The 21,469-nt window shown below is 33.4% G+C and overlaps 1 protein-coding gene across 2 annotated transcripts in view; it reads right to left on the reverse strand.

Moving 5' to 3' along the window:
- The window catches only part of EIF3H (eukaryotic translation initiation factor 3 subunit H), a 138,667-nt gene that overhangs the window by 68,141 nt on the left and 49,057 nt on the right, over positions 1 to 21,469 (reverse strand). For both annotated transcript variants that reach the window (XM_077167518.1, XM_077167519.1), the window contains exon 2: positions 13,638 to 13,794. In XM_077167518.1, coding sequence (XP_077023633.1) covers positions 13,638 to 13,794 — 157 coding nt within the window. The remainder of the gene's footprint in view (positions 1 to 13,637; positions 13,795 to 21,469) is intronic.

Genomic DNA, 21,469 nt, shown 5'->3' on the forward strand with positions numbered 1-21,469 from the left:
TCTTATTAGGGAAAACAAAAAGGCTGTTGACTGTCATTTTCATATATTCCTTTCACTGATAAGGACCAATCAAGCATATTAAAAGAAGGCTAAGGGTGGGTAGCAGTGGCTCACTGACAGAGAGTTCTTGTCTGCCATGCCGAAGACCCAGGTTCAAGCCTGCCCACATTAAAAAAAAAAAAAAAAAAGGGCTATTACATTCATAGATGTATTAACAAGGCTTAAAAATTACATGGAGAGAAGAAAAATTTAACCAAAATTATAACAATCACAACAGTACTCAAAAATATAATCAGTGAAAATTAATGGGTACATTAATAAATGAACAAAACATTCATGTGTAAATTTTTAATGCACTTAATTATCACTAATATGCTGAGAACACTGGTATATCTTAAATTATTAAATCTTCCCTTTACTAGTCAAAATGTGCGTTTATTTTTAAAGTCACAGTATTTGCTTAGATACATAATAAAGATACCATCAAATAACTGTGGAAGGCTATTTTTATAGTAAAGAAAAAAAGGGAAAGGAAAATTTGATTTTCACAACCAAAATTTCCATTCATCCCTATTAGGCCAACTAAAATATAAAGATTTCAAGTTCAAAGGCAAACAGACAATTTCTCAAACAACTTAAATTCTGTGATTAGTATAATCTATTCACTATAGGTGGAGTAGTTAAAATCTTTCCACAAATCCTCAGATGTTTGTCAAACCACTTAGTACCAGCTGAAGGGAAACTGACAGCAGTACATTATCGTCTCAAAACATGAAATACATATATTTTAATGAATACATTTACACCAAAAAATAATTAATTGCATTATATTAAACATCCTATAGTACTCCACTACCATATGATACCGCAGAATTTATGATCCAATTAAAAAAAACAAAGAGAAGGAAGGTCAGATGAACTCAATATTCAACTGCTGTACTTAGAAGCTTTAATTTTATATTTAACATGTTTTTTCATTCTAAGGTTAGCCTAGCTGTTGAACTTGTACCTTCTCAGAATTGTGACTTGGCCAGATCCCTTCTTTTAAAAAATCTCTGTGCAATGAAAGAAATTGTGGTCTAAATCACTAAGATGACAAGAAACCTTAGCAATTTAAAAAGACAAGCCTTGAAATAATATTGTGATCAAAGTATCAAGCAGCCTAATAAAATCCAGGTGGCTCAAGCTTATCATATATGGTACTCATTACCACAATTGTGCTATTTAATCTATTTCCTGGTGTCAACAAAAACTTTCTGTTATTAATTCCTCCCAGTTATGGATTTGCTTAACTTACTACAGCTTTCTGATAGGACAACTCTTTATCCAAAATATTAAAAGAAGAGAGCATGGGTCTCATTTTAAACATTTTAGAACTGGAGCCATGGCTTATAAAACCACAGAAACCATGGTGGCTTTGTATTATTAGCCATGTACAGAAAGTTATGTTAATTCCTAAGGGAGTACCTAAGGGAGTACCAGATGATCCACAGTGAACACAGTTTTTTAAGGGGCTCACATGTTTACATCAAAACAGTAACCAAAAAAAAAAATGGTAACCATATGCACACAAAAATAACTATTTTATAAGGTATAAACCAAACATTAAAATAAGAGAGACCTTTCACTGTGATCAGAAAATAAGATTCTACCTCTTTGGCTCTGCTGAATTCTTATACTCCAAGTAAAGGCAGCCATGGCATTTATATAATCCACAGGCAAAGTCTACAGGCTTTTCTGATAGGGGATGTGAGTGTTGATCAAAATCTGGTACAGAATTACCTTTTTTCAGATAAAGAGAGCATCTTAGTTTGTAGAGGCTGCTATGACAAATACCACACAATGGTGTGGCTTGAACAACAGAAATCTATTGTCTCAGAGCCTTGGAGTCTAGAAGTCCAAAATGAAGGTCTCACCAGGCCATGTAATCTCATAGAGTCTGTAGAATTTTAATCTTTGTCATGCCACAATCTTTGGCATCTCTCAGCTTGAATCTCTGACTCCATCACATGGCGATCTGTCTCCTTTACTGTCTTATGAATTTCTCTGTGTTCAAATTTCCTCTGCCTTATAAGGATTCTGATCATATGGATTAGGATCCACCCTGATGCAATCTGGTTTCATCTAAATAGGATTCTTAGAAGATCCTATCCATAAATGAGGCCAAATCTTAAGTAATGACAACATCTTCAAAGGTCCCATTTACAAATGGATTCTCACACAGAACACGGATTAAGACTTCAATGTGTCTTTATGGGGACACAATTCAATTCCCAACAGAGAGCATGAAGCTGAGAACATCAGGGATGTGCTCAGAGCCAAAATTTCCAATTTAATTCTAGGGATAAAGAAAACTGAATTATTAGTATCAAATTATTAGTATTTATTAGTATCAAAAGGCTATGCAAGGTCAGGCCATGGTGGCTCACTAGCCGAGTTCTCGCCTGCCATGTAGGAGACCCGAGTTCAATTCTGGGTGCCTGCCCATGCAAAAAACAAACAAACAAACAAACAAAAAGGCTATGCAATTTCTAACAATAGTTAAAAATATCAAAATTCTATTGGGGGTGCGAGGGTTGTTCAGTGGTAGAATTCTTACCTGCTATGCAGGAGATCTTGGTTCAATTTCCCACCCATGCACATCCCAAAAAAGCAAACAAATAAACCAACAACAAAAAAACAAACAAAAATTCAACAACTAGGGCTGTAATAGCGGGATATTCACCTGGAGAAAGAATGAAATGTGACCCCCACCATATAGCATAAAAAAAAAAAAATTTCTATTAAAACTAATTAAAGGCTAACTCGATCCGGAATGGGAATTAAACTTTTCTTCACTGATTCTGAAAATATTCTAGACTTTAAAGTATCTCTAGGTCATCAGTACGTATTATACTATAAATTTTTTATTATTAGATAATCATAAGCACCTTTTTTAGCACTTATTTGCCAGAAACCATGCTTAATGCTTTAGATTTATTGCCTTATTTAATAAACACACCAACATTTCGAGTTAGATATCATCAACCCCATTTTTCAGAAGAAACAAATGAGGCTTATGAGGAAAAGTAAGGCTAAACTGGGATTTGTACCAAGTCCCAAAGCGACTACAAAGTCACTTCTTTTATCCACTCTATAGGCCCTCAGGTAAGGCACTGGCCCCAGCTCACAAGAATCTCAGAAATCATTCATAGAGACCAAACTCAAGAAAAAAACAATTTCTCCATCATTCCTATGGTTTACTGTTGATTACAATTTGTATGGTTTCCAGGTAATTTTTCATCTATAGATCTTATTGCCTTTTAAATATTTTAAATATTTCTCAGGAAGTTTGTTATACAGTGTAGTTCATTTCCAAAATATTTCCACTGAGGTAGGATTATTAAAACTACCCCAATCTTGGTGTCAAATACAGAAGCAGCAAAATTATTCTATCAAAAATTAAAACAGGGGTACATAGGAGGTTCAGTGGTAGAATTCTCACCTACCATGCAGGAGATCCGGGTTTGATTCCCAGCCCATGGCACTCAAAAATAAATAAATAAATAAATAAAATAAGAAAAGGGTAATATGATCATGGTCACCTGTTCCTGGATTTAATGGTTTGTTCCAGCCATAGGTATTATGATGCCAAAAGATGAATTGTGAGAGGCGTACAGGTTGCACACCTCCATTTACAGACAGCTAATTTTACTAGTTACAAAGGAACAGCTAGTTGTACGAGTTACAAAGGAAACACACTAAGTGCTTATTGTTTCATGAGTGGCACCCAGTGTTCACACACATTCCTTACAGTTGATCCAGTTTCTTTCCATGCTCTCTTCTCTTTCATTCTGCTTGCCCAGATGGCAGTCAGAGCAGATTGGAGGCAGTGCATAACATACCACTTAACCATACTGTGCACTCAGTAAAGAAGGAAGTTCACATGATAAGCTTTATCATAAGTCATCTGTGATGCAATATATTCTAGAAAGTCTTTCTGTGTCATCAGGCAGACACTATTTCTTAAGTCAAATCAAGCCATCTATTCAAACTATTGTAATTGCATTTAGTGGCATTTAATAAGAACAATTTTTCTCCTCCTAACCTACACAGCTCAATCTATACTTTTCAATCAGTTTCTCCAATCCATGTAGCAAAATACTAGAGCCTTTAACCAGTTAAATTCTGAAATCCAGGGTTAATTACAATAATATTTTATGATTCCAGTTGTGCTGATGGTAATGATTACACCAAAAATTGGCCTTCAATAAATAAATCATGCTGACAAGTTATAAATGTAGGCATCTGTATTACTCAACGGGATTCTAAAAAAAAATTGGGATTACTGACAACCCCCCTAAATTGTGATGGATTATGTATTAGATAGACATGCGGGATTTCTAATTCTGGAATGCTGGGCCTCTCTGAGCCTCAGTTTTCCATACGCTAAAGGAAGGAATTACACAAGTTCCTATTGTGACCCATTCTGTAAATGTGAAACCTGAGGATGGAGAGACCCAAGATACAATTAGTGGTAAAACCAGAACTATAACAAAACTTCAAGAGAACTCTATCAAGATTTCCTTCATTTATGCCTTTCAGAATCATATGTAAATGATTTTAGGAATTTTTTCTACTAAGAATTATAATGCTATATATGCACATACATCACTTCCAAATATGTAGAATTTTTACTAGTTATTTTTATCAACTGCATGTAAAATGAGGAGAGAATTTGGAAGGAAATACAAATCTGAATTCAAATAAAACATCTGTCTCACAATCACGTATCAAATATCTCCAGAAAAACAAAGAAATAACCCAATGTAGTTTATAGTAATCTTAATATTTCATGTTATTTCTACACTATCCCTTTCCTCATTTTATCAAAGAAAACGGCTAATACCCATCAAAATATATGACATTCTTTGCACATCCTTCACATTCTTCTAGTGCTGAGTCCTTTTAATGTTTTGTCTCATCTGTTTTCTGGGTAGTGGTTGTAGTAGCGATTATAAGAGAAGAAAATTAAATATTAATTTTTCCCCTAGGAGAGTAGGGGTAGGGTAATGCAAATTATTTTAACTTAGGAGATTTTTTAAAGTACCTGAATAGATTCATTTACAGATTGCATTACTGAGAGAGAAACTTTTATCTAAAGTATCAGGAGTTGCTACCAAATGATGAATTAGTCAAAAGTAAAAATAAAATATTTCTAATATGAAAATGGTCAGGATCAATTTATCAATTTTTTAGGAACAAAATTATCTTACAAAACAAATATACCTAGAGTCACTGTGAACTGCAGACTTGGAGAGGTATACATTTGTAGACACATAATTTTAATCTAAGTCATTTTCTTACTACACAAAATATTTTTTAGACACTTTCACCTGGTGGCATGAGTCATAAAGATCTTCATTTTATATTAATAATCTGATTCCATTAAAATAAGGTGCTAGCAAGTCTCCTGAAACTCCAAGTCAAATATATTGCTTGGAGCAGCAAAACTCTTTAAGTAACAAGTACTTCAAAATCTATGCATACCACAGATGTACGTAAACAAGAACCAGTGGAAACGCCTGGCATATAGCTCCCACTCAAAGACTGACTTGATGAATACGCAGCTTTAAAAGAATGAAAAAAGAAAAGTAAAGGAGAGGTTAAAGTGAGAGAAGGTGAACTTGAAAGCTACAGTGGCTTCAGGACAAGTGGTATTTGTGGTGCTGTTACTACTGCCATTGCAGCCTGATGCTAGAGTTAACAGCCAGCCACAAGGCCAAACGGTCCCAGCCAAGGACCCTGCTGTTGGCTTTTATTATAATGCTGCTGGCTGCAGAGATATAAGCCTGCCACCAAAATACAGAGTCATCATCTATTCAAGTCTATAAAAAAGAAACAAGACCATTGGAATAATTTTGTGATCCTCTTACCAATTAAGTAGGGGAGAGACGGTTGACTGTATATTAAAAGATGCTATCTGTAGGTTAGATGTTAGAGGAAAAAAAGGATAATTATGCACAGAGGGTGAGGAAAGGAGGAGACAGAGGATCACATAATAAATTCTACATTTACATTTTTACTTATTTCAAAATAAGTATTTCCTTTGTTTTCAATTATTTTAGAAAGCACCTAAATGTACTGAGTAAAAAAATAACTGATTTTAAAAAAAAGTATCAAAAACAATTCTCATGGTGAAGGATAAAGATATGAAAACACCACTCTGAAACTGGAAATAAACCATAAAGAGTAACATCCAAAAGATGAAAGTTTCCAGAGCTATGAAATTTTCCCCTAGATAGGCACAAAGAGAAAATAAATAGAACACTTCACAGACATGACTAAGATATACTTTTTAAATACAAAGAATTAGCATTGAAACATCAAATCTAATTAATATATCAATCTACAACATTTGCAGATCAGGTAATATAGTTAATTGGGAGAGTGAGGTTGGACAGCACTCTGTCTGGGCAAGATGGGAAGCAAGACAAGAACTACGGTGGTCTGAACAATTTTTAGAAAAACAGAAATAGCAATCATCTTTCAGTTAGATATTGTAATTGTAGCTTTTAGCATTCTAATTAATGCCAAAACAGTTCATTTTTAATGGTTATTACCTGAAAGTGCAATAATAAATTAAAAGATCTTTACCTAAAGCTGTGATTCAATAAGACACTTTTTATTTAATTAAAATATAAACCACTGGGAATAGTAATTTAAGGATTACATTTTTAGACTTAGGAAAGTCAGGAATTTTAAATACCATTTAAGTACTGTATCCACCTGTAATTTTCAAATCTTAAAGTATTACTTTAAGTCTGCACAAAATGTGAGCAGGTTTTACTTGGCTTCTTTCCAAACCATAGCACTTATACTTTGGGGACCAAGGGAGGGAACAGTGTAAAGCGTTTTAATTTCTTTAAGAAGAAAAATCTTTTACCTTAACCACATTTACAATAGCATATCTTTCCAAGCACAGGAGTTTCTCAACTTATTTTTTTAAAAAAAACTAAATTTTGAAATACAAAGTTAACATATAAATATTTTTCAGGGTTTGAACTGAAGTTAGACTTTGCTCCTATTCTGGAATTTAAATTTTTCATACTCCCAAACTGAAAAACAAAGAAAAGCATAAAAATATTGCTTTGATGCTTCATATTTGGGTTTTAACTTCTCATATCCTAATTGTCTTAATAAACCAAAAACTAAAGGCTGAGTGATTAAAATAATTTAAGTGAGCAATAATCTAAAGTTCATTACCTTGCTATGTAAATAAATACATTTAAATGGTTTAACATTTTCAAAATAGTACCAGGAAAAACAAGAAGATGGTGGCCAAGGGACTAACATAATTCAGTGTACAGATTCTCTCTAGTTATCTGCCTATACACAATGTTTCATTTTAGATGAAATATGTATTAAATATTTAATTTATTATTTTATTTAAATATCTTACTAACTATTCAGAGTTAACTGCAGCATGGATCCCAAGTTTCTACAAACATGGGCACTGATATTGTGAGTAATCCTTTTACTTATCAAAAGAGCCTAGAAGTCAAAATCAACTTCTCTACCTCGATACGAAAGGAGCAACAAAATTTGAAAAAGCACTTTCAAGAAACATAATTATTTCTGACCTATAAAAATACAAAACCAAACATATATTAAATAGTTCTGTTCATATTTCTAATGATATATGGCGTTATTTATGAGGTCCCTGAAATATGAACTACATCACAAGATGTAGCTTCCTTAACAATTACTTGAAACTGTAACTGACATTCACCTAAAGTCAGACCTCACTTTGCTTGTGAAGTCATCTCCTAAGAGGTGTTTCCATTACTTTTTCCTTCTTCACATAGGACTTATACAAACTGTTTCAAAATTTTTTATTTACACACTTGTCTCTCCCACTTAATTTCAAGGCTGTAAGGAGGATTTGGTATCTTCATATCTGCTCCACCACACTCAATGTAATCTGCTGGATAAATGCTGAAATGAATTACTATTTTTATTCAGAAATATCTGAAACATAATGATCTGAAGTCATCTTCTAAAAAGATCCATCTTCACTTACAGCTTTCCTGGGATAAACCACAATTCCTCACGATACTTTCATTACCTCTTACTTTACTAACATGTTTCTACTCCTCCAATGAGTTTGAAAATACACCCCAAAATGTCTACATATATTTCCAATATTTCTACCAAGAAAAGCTCTTAAAAAAATCAAATACCAAAACCAAACCATAAAAAATATATGTTTTTAATAAATGAATTTGTGAAACATCACAATGATTGCTGACTATTCATACAGATAATACAAAATAATAAATCACCTCTTTTCACCAAATGCCCCGATCTGCCCAAAATATATGAAAAACTTTTTCTGTCCTGACTTAACTCTTCCCTGAACTCAAAAGCAACACAACACCAAAATGGTAACCAAAAGCTAGGTTGCAAGCAGCTTTGCCTTGAGCGTAGGCTCCAGGCAAACTAAGAATAAACAGAAGGTGAGACTTCAAAAAGTAATTAGGCAGAGATTTTCTCCAATGCAAAATATGGCTTACTTGCATAACAGTATTCCAAATAATATAACCATACATACTACTCTCTCAGAACCCTGTGATTAAAATAAACACCTATGCTGTGAAAAATTACTCTGCATACATCTTACTTTAATTACATTTTTGTCAATTCATATTTTAGCCTTTGGAAAATCTGTTTAAGGTTCTACAGCACTGCCTTTATTTTAAAAGCTAAACGGTAAGAAAACAATTGTATGGAATAGTCTACACTAGTATTTCTTGCTTTAACATCAAACTTGCATAATTAAAAAGAAAATAATTTTCTAGTAACAACTTTCTTTTAACTGAAAATGAACAAAAAAACTAAAAGCTGTGCAGGTGTGTGTACGACCATATCCTTCAATGCTTGGAATTACTATTCAGTAATTTTACGTGCTGTACACATTAAAACTGTCGGAATAATTTAGGCATCATGTTATTCCCTTAACTTCATTTTAGTAGCACAATACAATCTTCATATTTGTTTTGAAAAAACATGTTTTGAAGACAAGGCTCACCCTGTATGAATGACTTAAAGGGTGCAAAATAAAATATTTGTCCACACCAAATATAAAAATTATGGATTTGGCTCTGAGACATGAGAAGTAAGTTTCTTATATCACCTGCAATATTAAATCGATTTAGTCTGCTGAAAAACAAGACAGTGAGTTATTGAATCTGTATTTAATTCAGCACACTTTATAACATATTTAAGGAATTCAGTTATATAACAGTATCTGAATCTTATCTGATGAAAATATTTTTCCTCTTTTGCAAGCCTTGGGTTGCAAGACTAAGAGAACAAATTATTCTTCAGCTCTCCAAAGCTTGATAATAGTGCCCCCTAATGGGAATTTCAGTATGAGTTTCTCTACTTCATAGATCTGTAATATGAGCAACTTACTTTCAACTAGAAAAGTAAATTCTATAATATAATAGTGCATCCAAATTTAAACCACTAAAATGAGTTAAGACATCTGCAAAAATAAATAGTGAATTAATGGAAAGAAACAAGAGAGATTTCATGCCACAAGACCTTTCTAGGTTGTAAATTATCCATTATACTATACTAACCTAATCCAAGGTAAAATACACAACAAATTAATCTACAAAGAAATTATCCTTCTTGCTTTGTTTCTAGTACTCAGTAAGTGAACAATACTAACTGCTAAATGAAAAGATACTACAGAGTCAGAAAAAAAAATTGGTTCAGAAGTTAAGTTATTCAGTGTCACAAAGCTTGAGGATTAAGCTGGGATTTCCATCTATATTTCATGGTCTCAAACTCACATGTAACGATGATCTTAATGCCATTCTTCTCAATTAACTACAGACAGTTCCCCTAAACACCAATAACATAATATGTGATTTTAAAAAGGTAAAAAGACATTAAAATTAAGCAAAAGATAACGAGTGTGACACTTTCCAGGTACACAATGGAAAATAACCTCCTATAATAGCAATATTTTCATTTCTGTGCTCACAATACATTCTGGACTAGAGTCATGTTAACGGCAATTTCTAGATAAGAAATAGACAAACAAAAAGCCACAAATGTATTTATTTACTTATTCATTTGTATGATGGGGTCACATTTCATTGTTTTTCCATGTGAATATCCGTTACTATAGCACCATTTATTGAATTTTTGTTTGTTTTGTTTATTTGTTTTGCAGGCTTGTTTGTTTTTTTGGGAAGTAAATGGACCGGATATAGATCCTGGATCTCCCACTGGCAGGCGAGAATTCTACCACTGAACTACCCTTGCACCCCCACAAATTTATTATTTAACCTTATTAAAGAGGGAGAAATAAGGAGTAAGAAAAGGTTACTCTTTTTATAGTATGCTTGTTCATGCATACTATAGAATGGAGGCCATCAAACTTGCTTAAAGGACCAGAAAGTAAATATTTTAGGTTTGGGGCCCACACAATCCCTGTCACAACTACTCACCTGTGTCTCTGTACAAGCAGGAATGCAGTCACAGAAAATACAGAAAGGAATGGGTCTGGCAGTGTTTCAATAAAACTTTATTCACAAAAGCAGATGGCTAGCTCTCCACAGTAGTTTGCCAACCCCTGATTTTAAACATTCATTAACATTTCACTTTTGGCCTATAGATTAAAATCTACAGTTTACATGAGGCATCAAAAGCAAACACCTGGGTGGTGCGACAGTGGCTCAGTGGTAAAATTCTTGCCTGCCATGCCGGAGATCCAGGTTCGATTTCTGGTGTCTGCCCATGTGAAAAAAAAAGTCTGAGCAACTTAAAATACGCAATTATTAAATTTAATATACCATAATTTAATATTGTAAGTATTTTACTTCCCTAAAGTGGAAGGCAGATAAAAAAAATATTTCCCTGAGTGAATATTAGCTTTCACAGGCATAAAATAACTGAAAAGCAGTAAATAAAACACTGGGCCTTTATGGGAGATTTCAGTTTTTACCCAAGTTTGATGAAAACCTAATGGTGAGTATCTAGAATATATTTAGAAATGCTTCAACAACAACAAAAATTTTGAAATGGGAAAAAGGACTTATGGCATTTCTCTAAAGATATACAAGCAGTTAATAAGCATATAAAAAGATGCACAACAAAAAAAATTAAAAATTAAAAAAAAAGGTGCCTAAGATGACTGGTCATCAGAGAACTGTAAATTAAAACTACAATGAGATACCACTTGGCAAGTGTTCAAAAAAAAAGCAGAAAATAATAAGCGCTGACAGGATGCAGAAAAACAGGTCTCATACAATGGCGATGGACTGCAGAATCATGTAGCCACTGTGGAAATCAATTTGGCAGTTCCTTTGGAAATTGAAAACAGAATTATACTTCTTGGTATATACCTAAAAGAAGTGAAAGCAGGGACCTGTACAGACACTTGTACACCAATGCTCACAGCACCATTATTCACAAATGGCAAAAGATGCAAACAACCCAAATGCCCGTCAACAGATGATGTATAAACAAACTGTAGTACATCCATACAATCAAATATTATTTAGCCATAAAAGGTATAAAGTACATGCTACAACACAGATGAACCTCAAAAACATTATGCTATGTGAAATAAGCCACAAAAGGTCACATATTGTAAGACTGTACTTACATGAAATATCCAGATAGGTAAATTTACAGACAGAATGAAGACTGGAGGTTGCCTAAGGTCATGGGACTGTTTAATGGGTATGGAGTTTTATTTTGGAGTGAGGGCAATGTTTTGAAAGTAATCAGATCTGGTGGTTGCACAATATTATATGAATGCACTAAATGCCACTGAATTGGCTTGCTTTAAATTGGCTAATTTTGTTATCTAAATTTCAACTTAGTGAATTTAAAAAAGAAAAATATATAGGAGATTGTCTTGGATTTTCATACACATCAACAAAAGGAAAATCCCATTAGTTTCTAAAGGTAAATCAAGAAAAACAAATTTAATTATTGTGCACAAAAAGCAAATTTCAGATACAGAATAATGATAAATACACTCAACAATCTTTAAGCATTGGCCTTCACTTCTTTAAGCATCTAAAACAATATAGTATAGTGGAAAAATCATGGGATGTGAAACCAGGCAGCTGCAGTTTTGATCTATACTCTACCAATTCCAAGTTATTTATCTCTCTGACTATCAGTTTCCTAGTCTAAAACACTGGACTGATAAAAATTCCCAATCTTGCAGAGTAACTATTGATTATAGGCAATTCCCCAGCAGGACACAATGCCCAGTTATTTTTGTTTTATTATTTAATGGTAAATTGGAGTCTATCGGTACTTCAATGTTGTTAAATCATTTTTAATGAACTTCTTAAAGGGCATGCTAATGCAACCACATCTCGGTCAATTACCCAAGCCCATAAGAAGTTAGTTTCCAATGATCAAGATCCAAAACCAGAAACATTTTGCTTGTTCTTACTAATGTAATCGCATTGAATTTCTTGTTCATATTCTAAACTGAGAATTTTGTAAAACAAAATTAACTACCTAAGAAACTCTTCTGGAATGAATTTATTTCATTAGTGGAAGTTTGAGCAAGTCACTTCAAGTGAACCTCTCAGGCTCCTCACTTGTGAAACAGAGAAATTGTATTAACAATCCCTTGTCTTCTGGCTCTAAAAAAATTAATAATAAATTATAATTAAGCATCCTCAGACAAGCTGGTATGTAAGAGAGTAGAAATATCCTAATACTGCTAGAATTGATGGCAAAGAAATCTTAATCCCCATCTGAGGTATAAATATTATGGTAATTTAAACTAAACAGGGAGAGACCAATCAGCTTTAAAAAAAAAAAAAAGATGCACAGTGCACAAAGGTTTAAAAAAAATGCAATTACTCAAAGTGCATTATATCAAAATGGCCGTGGTTAGTTTCTAGGGGTATTACTTCAATGAAAAACTGATTTGTAGATCAAATTGACATACCAAGGTATCAACCTGAGCAAAAGCAGATTTGGGGTCAGTTACTCTTTCAAAGAACTACGAAGGTGAGATAAGTAACATTTTATCGAAGTTGAAAGTAATCAGTTAAAACAAAATGAGCACAGAAAAGGAGCTCTGAGAGTTCAGACAAGTGAAAGGGCACCTACAACTAGATTAAGAAAAGAAAAAAAACTTTTAGGATGTCGATCTTGGCTGTTGATGTGAGCTATTAACTGCTAGAGGACTTTGCTTACAAAGTGATTATACTTATAAATATAAAACGCTTCCTGAAACAAGTACTCAACTCATCTTTCTAAAAACACTGATTGAGTCAAAATACTAAAGAGGGAATGGATACACAATGTTGATCTGTTCCTCACAATTCAAGTTAAGAAGCAAACTAATTTCATAATGGGAAAGTCAACATCAGCACCGCTCTATCCAAATTATTACAAACCAGCAACACAAATTCCAAATAAGTAAAGGCCAAACTAATAAAGTTTATGATATAAATCATTATTTCACAAAATCTGCATAATTTTTCCAAGAAATTTATAAATCAAGTCACTACGCCAACCCAATAGAGAATGCTTGGTTATGATATTGTATTAACATCCATGTGTGCACTGCAAAGATAAACTTAAAAGATAAACATCTTTACCTTCGTCAAAGTCAGCATCATCTTCTGTATGCTGAGGGAATGGAAAGCAGTTGGTAATTTCAAGTCGATCTTCTACAACCAGGCCCAAAAGCACTCCTTGGACAACTTCAGTTCCTTGTCCTTCTTCTTGGTAATGTTTGATTATTTTTAATATCACCTAAAAGAAAATACAGAAGAGAGCTTAAAACTTATTTTTATAATTTATATTCCCTTTATTTTCAGGGGGAAAAAAAATCATACAGTGGATTGTAAAAACCACCAAATTATATAAATCACTTTCTTTCCCTTATGCAAATAGTTAACACTCAGTCTCAATGTACATCCAAAACTCCTGAAAACTGAAGACATCAAAAATATTCATGTGCAGCATTTATGACCAAGCAGCCAATCAATGCTCAAAAGCTCTGGGATCCAGGAGTTCCTTCAGCCAAATCAAACAATACCCCTCTCACCCCAGGTTATTATTAAGGAAGTGCTCATTAAACTTGTTAACAGAAAGAGAACTTCCTTCTGAAATACATGAGAAAACAACCAATAAGACACACTGATAAAGACTTTAGTTATCCAGACACCTGGAAAGCAGAACACTCTAACAAATTCTTAACTTGCCTTCCTGATATGACCATCTTACTAGTCATAGGAAGCAACAATGGGAAGATACATTTAACAAGAAACTGGAATAACCAGCTTTTATATTATTGTCTTGAACATTCCACAAAGATAAAGGAGGTAACAATTCATTTAAGAGTTCACAATAATAATAAAATTATTAATAATAATCCCCACTATGTGGAGTTGTTAATAAATATGTCAAATGCTTTGAAAGAACATAGAATTAACAGTATTATTGCTATTATCATTATTTAATGTAAGCCAATGGCCTGATAATCTAACTAGTAACAGTCTAAGATGTAACAGAAAGTTCTCAGAGGAAAAAGAAGTCTAACAATAGTTCATTAATGTTTTATTATGTAGCATTTCATTAAAAACAAATTCATTATTGATAGAAATAGTAACTGATATCATTTAATAATAATAGGTTACATTTACTAAAATTACATACTAAGCAATATTCCAATTATTTTTCATGCACTATCAAATTAAGTGATTCTCATAACTTTACAAGGAAAGTGATAGAGATATGAAAATGTAGGCAACGAGAAATTAAGTAAATGACTAAAGGTCACACATCTGAGAAGTGGTAGAGCTAAGATGCTCAAAATATATTTGCTGAATGAATGAATGGTAGACATTTACTGATCACTCACAAGAAGTCAAACACACCACTAAGTGCTCCACATGCAATAACTCATTGAATCCTCACAATCACCTGAAGTCAGTAATATTATTTTCCCCATTTTACAGAAGAGGAAACAAAGACAACCTGATAGAGAATTATTAAATCAGGGAAGTGAGATGTGACTTCTGACTCCAAAGTACTTTTAATCACTTCAGAGTGACTGAGTAACTTTCAGTGCTCCAAACATGTTTATAACGACAAGGCTTCTGAAACTGAGAAGTTAGAGTAGTGACAGCTCTAGAAAAAGTCCTTATGACTGGCTGGGGAAGCAGAGCTCCATGCAAGAAGCAGGGAAAGGTGAGTAGGGTTAAAGAACAGGCAGCAAAAGGCTACAAGGAAATTATGCTGATGGTCAAATTAAACTGGTCACTAAAAGACAAGTAGCATACAGGAAACTGCCACTGGTTGCAAGAACGCAATACTGTTTTTACTCTTTAGCAACACTAATCTCATAAACCACAAGATGGATTCCCCCCACAAAGGTCCTGTTTCAGTCACATTCACCAGTGATTCATAAAGATGCAACTTATGTTAACATGTAACTTTTTGGTATTTTGAAATGAAGAGTTAATAATTTGAACATTTTCTCTCCCTGTCACCAATCATATGTATTTGTCCATAAAACAGTGCTGAAACATTTTTAAACTAATTTTTTTATTGATGTCATGCTCCCTGCTCTTTTAAAAACATGAAAGATACATGGAGAACTTAACAGCTTTCCAAAACAAAAATATGCTCCAATATTACTTTTGTTTATATGTGTCACAAATGGAGCCCTATTACTTTGTTCTCAGTTTATACAAATAACCTATGGAGCTTTGTAACATAAATGAAGAAGGTCCCTCACCATAATTACATGTTAGAGTCATCTGGAGAGCTTTAAAATACTGATACCTGAATCTAACCCTAGGAATTCTGAGTTAATTGATACTGGGTTGGGGGTCCTCTACTGATTTTGGGGGGGTTGTTTCTGTTTTTGTTCTTTGGTTCTCCAGGTGATTCTAACATTCTACTTCATTCTTACTTTTTATCAAATAACATGACCTAGCCTCCCTTTTTTGTTTTTGTTTTGTGTAACTCCTCGGGTAATTGCAGCACACACTGCTAGTCAAAACACTACAAGTTTCCTTGCTTCTATTTTAAGATTATTGTGCTGTAAAATAAGGCCACTAAACCAAAAGTGAACATTATATTAATGTTAACTAACTAAAAAGACGAAATCAAGCCCTACTTGAAAGAATCTCTACACTACTGAAACGAGAGGAAAGATAGCACCAGTAACCCATCTTAGAAGCATCTGAGTTTTCCACAGCAGAATGAGACTTATGCTTTATGATTTGACCCCATATTTAAGATTACTTATGAACTACAGCTGACCCATTTCCTTTTTCCTTTAAATGAAAATTCTTCTATAAATTATCCCTCTTCTATAAATTAAGAGATCAAAGCAACTTGATGAGCAGTACCCCTAAATTACAAAGTTCTTTACTCTGGAACCTTGTCACATTCTGGGGTCGAAACACACTTATTCAGCCTCCCACAGTATGCACTGTTCTCTAACTAGGTCAATGTCTCTACAAGGGTCTCAGATTTCTGAGATTTGCATGTTCTCAAGTTGGGCAGATCTTAGCAAGGAATCCCAACCTGCAAGATAATAAACAGATGTCCTCCCTGCTAAAATTACCCTAGGGAAACCACGTTTTCTACTATTTAGAAATTTTTTTTTATTCTTTATTATTCTGTGCAGACAATTTAAAAGAGGAAAGCAGATTATTATGTAATGTCTATTAACACAACCCTATTTTTTTAAGTCTTTGGTTTTTCAAAAAAAGAGAATTTAAAAGCGACAAAGGATTTAACTTCTAAGATGTTAAATATTATAGGGTAAAAAATCAATAATCTAAAATATCCAAATGAATTAATTAGACTAGAAGTCAGTAAAATGTAAAACTTGAACGGTTAAGCCTGATGGGTAAATTTTCCATACTGCAGAAAAAGGAAGATAAAGCAGAATCTCTCTCATCTCTCACTAACAAAACCATATCAAAACCTTTCAATTCCATACCAGGGAACAGTTTAAAGCTGACCAAAATATTGATTTTTTATAAAATGGAATAATTTTCTATCAAATATGTCTGTAAAGATCAGTTACTACTGCAAGACTTGTAAGTCTTACAAAAAAATTGCCAGGCTTCTGTTATTTTCACCTTCTTTCATTCATTCAATAATTCATTCACCCACATATTCACTGAATGACTTACATAGGCCAGTCATCGTTGCCATTCCTTGGGATATGAAATTGAATCAAGCAAGTAAGGTCCTTATTTTCATGAGTCACCTATTTTAAATTCACCGTTCTCAAACTTTATGTTTTCAGGATCCTTCTAACCCTCTTGAAAATTACTGAAGACCTCAAAGAACTTCTGTATTGATCATATCAAAAATTAAAATATAAATGGTCAAATTATTAACTATTCATTTCAAAATACCAATAAGTTACATGTTAACATAAATGACAACTTTTATGGAAAATAATTATATTTTCCAATACAAAAAAATTTAATCAGGAAAAAGAATGTCATTGTTTTACATTTTTGTGCCTGGTTTAATAGAAGACAGTTTGAGTTCTCATCTCTTCTGCATTCAATCTGATATGATATCACATCATGTAGTTTCTGGAAACCTCCACTGCAAACTTGTGAAAAGTTGAAAGTGAACATAGCAAATAACAGCTATTTATTATTATGAAATAGTTTGACCTTGCAGACCCCCTGAAGGGGTCTTGGGAATCCTTATACTTTGAGAACCACTACTTCAGAATGACAGATAATTTTAGGGAAAGAAATGTGATTACAGATTACAAAAAAGTGCTATGAAAAAAATTCAAAAGGCAATATAATGGGAAGGAGCAGAAAGGTAACTTTAACCAGGAGGATCCAGGAAGGGCCTTGCTCTCAGACCACAGCTGAGCGGAAGAGAACTGAAGAACAAGCAGTTGGCTCTGTGAAGACCTGGGTGGAACGAATACTTCTAAATATGGTTTTTTGTGTTGTTGTTAAAGTTATTAAATGTAGTGGCTGTTCATTCATTTTTTAATGTTTTTTTTAATTCTAAATAGAACACATATACAAAGCAAAAAAAAGAAAAAAATAATAATTTTCACAGCACTTCAACAAGTAGTTAAAGAACATATTACAGAGTTTGTCATGTGCTAAGGTTCCACCACCTCAAATTCTTTCTTCTAGCTGCACCAAAACACTAGGGGTTAGAAGGAATATTCATATAGTGATTCAGCAGTCATATTTTCCCTGTTATACCTCCTCCTTCTCCTCTGATCCCCCTCCCAATCTATAGGAATCTTTAGACAATACCTGTTCTGACTTTTTCATATTTTGAGAAAGGGTGTTGACACTAAAGGATAGGGGAATGTAATCAATCAACAATCTTGGAGAGGCTAGTTCCTTTGGGTTTTAGGATTTATCTGACCCAGGAACTCTCTGGGAATTTAGGTTCCAGGAAAGTAAACTCAGTGCATGAAACCTTTATAGAGTCTTAGTTCGAGCCCTAGGTATTCTTCAGAGTCAACAAGAGTGATATTGGTTGGGGTTTAGCGAACCATGGAAATTTAACTCTGGTTTTTAAATAAAAACGCTAATGTTTACTTTTCATAAAGTTCACAGATTATACTTTTTAATGAAACAGAAAAGCCTAGAAATGGGTGAACACTAAAGTAGGATGGTACATTTTAATTGTTTTTACAAAAAGCACTGATATATAAATAGTAAGCCCAATCTACTGGTAGAAAGTTATGTCTTAAGATAACATTACACTGCATTTGGATGAACACAAAACATTTTGTTTCACATCCATATAAGTGAGAGGGATGAAGACGTCTGATCTCCTATGACCCTGTAATGCACATATGTTACTTCCATGCATTTCAAAATGTTCTTGCATTGCTTTTATTTCTTCCTAAAGGAGTTTTTCTGTGTTTAACTTCATTTTTAAGGACAGTTAGATGCAAAATAGCCATGAGTCAACCACCAAGAAAAGTTTAAAAACTATTGAAAAAAATATGGTGCAGAAAGAAGAATGCTCCTTCCAACAAATGACTCCTTCACAGGACCCCTACTGCAGTAACCACAGTACATAAAGGGTTCTCTGCACTCTCGTGTAAGTACAATGAACATCCATTATATTATATTTTATATAAAAATTGTGCTTATTTACTTTCAAATTGTTTTGCTATCACTTATATCAATATGTTGTCAGTGTTGAATCAATAAATTTTTCTGTAAAAGCTGTTTGGGTATCTTGGGGTACGATGGAATGCTTCAAAATTTTGTCCATTAGGATTAATAGAAACATTTAAAATTGCCAAGTGTAGGATAAGAACAACATGGAAACTGAGGATACAAAAGTGTTCGTTGGTTTTAGGGTCACTATATTGTTTGTGAGGAAGACAAAATAACCAAGCAACATACTTTTTTTTTTTTTATAGGTTTGGATATTTTATTTTTTAAGCAAACTTTATTTAATATTATCTAAATTTAAAGGGGTCTAAATATATTACCTTAAAATACAGAGACTGTAGTGTTCTGGTGATTTTTGCTAAAACTATTATAAATCAGTGCATATAATATGATGCACTGTCATCATATTAAAATTGAGAATAATTCTGGTACAGAGTTAAAATAGATGAAAATATGTAATGTTTATCACTTTATAACAGAGAGGGGAATGAAGTTGGTATATTGTAAAATGATGGTGGGACCAAATTGTGATGAAATTAAAGATTTTTGTCTGAACTCTCCAGGATAATGAATTCAGATGCAGAGAATGGGGAGATGGTCCAATCAGACCACTGGAACTGGTTTTGTTCTCCTAGGCCTTTTCCATGACATTCAGTCCCCTAATCTTTTTTGTTCTCTCTCATCTTCTTGATGTTTCTCATGGCCTTTTGAAGCAACATACTTTTAAAGGAACCTAGAACATAAGAAATATGTTTGCAGCTGAGGTTTTGAAGAAAGTGACCCAAATCCCTTAAGTTCCCAAATATAACAAAAACAGAAGTTACCTAGATTGTAGAAAAAATGGACAGTTGTAAGTATGAATAATCTTTTCTTCCATTAGATTAATTTATTTTAAAATGAGGAATTATGTAAAAATAGAAAGGTAAGCAAGCTCCTAACCTTGAAAATAGCAGTGACCATGGGTGAGCCACCTTTATATCTCCACTGACTACCTGGCACATACTGTGTGCTCAATAAATATTTGTGGGTTTGATGAAATAATAAACAAACAACCATGCCTCACTCATTTTTTTTTTTAATCTGTAGTGCCTGGAAAATAGTAAAACACTCAGGTAAGAAGTGAATTAATTAATTAATCAAGCAGTCAGTCAATGAAACAAAGTGCTGATTATGCAGAACTCCATGTGATTACACTCAGAAAAACAAAGGATTTTACCATACAAACCAGCAATTCCATCCCTAGGTATTTTATTAGTCAGGGTTCTCCACAGAAACAGAACCAACAGAAGACATAAATATTATACATAATATAATGTAAATATTATGAGATTTAGTATAGGAATTGGCTCACATGACTGTTTGAGATGGGCAAGTCCAAATTCCACAGGGCAGGCGCAAGCTAGGAACTCCACTGACGATTTTTTTATGAATTTCCCAGGAGAAACTAGCTGGCTGAAATAGAGGTGGAAATTCTTCCTCTGACTGCTGAAATCCTCAGTTCTTCCTTTAAAGCTTCAACTGATTGGATGAGGCTTCTCTCATTGTTGAAAGCAATCTTCTTAGTTTAATGTAGAGGTAATCATCCATCAATACAATCAATTTACAGATTATTTAAATCCAAGAAACAGCCTCCCACTATCAGGCCACTGCTTGCATGACAAAAAAAAAGTAGTGGCATATCACAGTACTAGTTTAAGTATAGTCCTGTAAAATATTACCAGACTCACATTATAAAAAGAGACATTTGGCTAAACTGGGTTATGAACATGTACTTGAGAAACAGTACTTGTCAAGCTATCTGTTGGTGAATAACTAGTTTTCCCCTAGTTCATCAAAGACCAATTTTTGTGAAATATAATAAAAATTACTTACTAAGAAAACAAATTTTCAAAAGGCCTAGAAAACGCAAGTCCATGGGTCACACGCTTGGACAGCGCAGCAATGTCAAAATGCTATGCAAATTTCTAAACAATCTCAATTCTGTTCTTCTCTCATGTGGACCGGTAACAGTTTGTAGACTGCACCTTCACACTTGGGTAGCAATAGTTTACAGAATCTGTTAACATTAAGCAGGGAGACAATTTACTCTCAACTCCAGAAGTTTAACATTCAGACTCTATAATCAAACATTTATTAATTTATGTCATTGATATGAAGTCTTTCAAAATATATCATTATCTTAGTAGGAGATTTCAACTCCAACTGTGTGGCTACCCAACAGACCAGTTTTCCTCTACCACTTCTAGCTACATCTACTGAAGAAAGGCATACTCCTCAGC

This window comes from Tamandua tetradactyla, chromosome 6 (assembly GCF_023851605.1).
Source record: "Tamandua tetradactyla isolate mTamTet1 chromosome 6, mTamTet1.pri, whole genome shotgun sequence".
In the NCBI taxonomy this organism is placed as follows: Eukaryota; Metazoa; Chordata; class Mammalia; order Pilosa; family Myrmecophagidae; genus Tamandua; species Tamandua tetradactyla.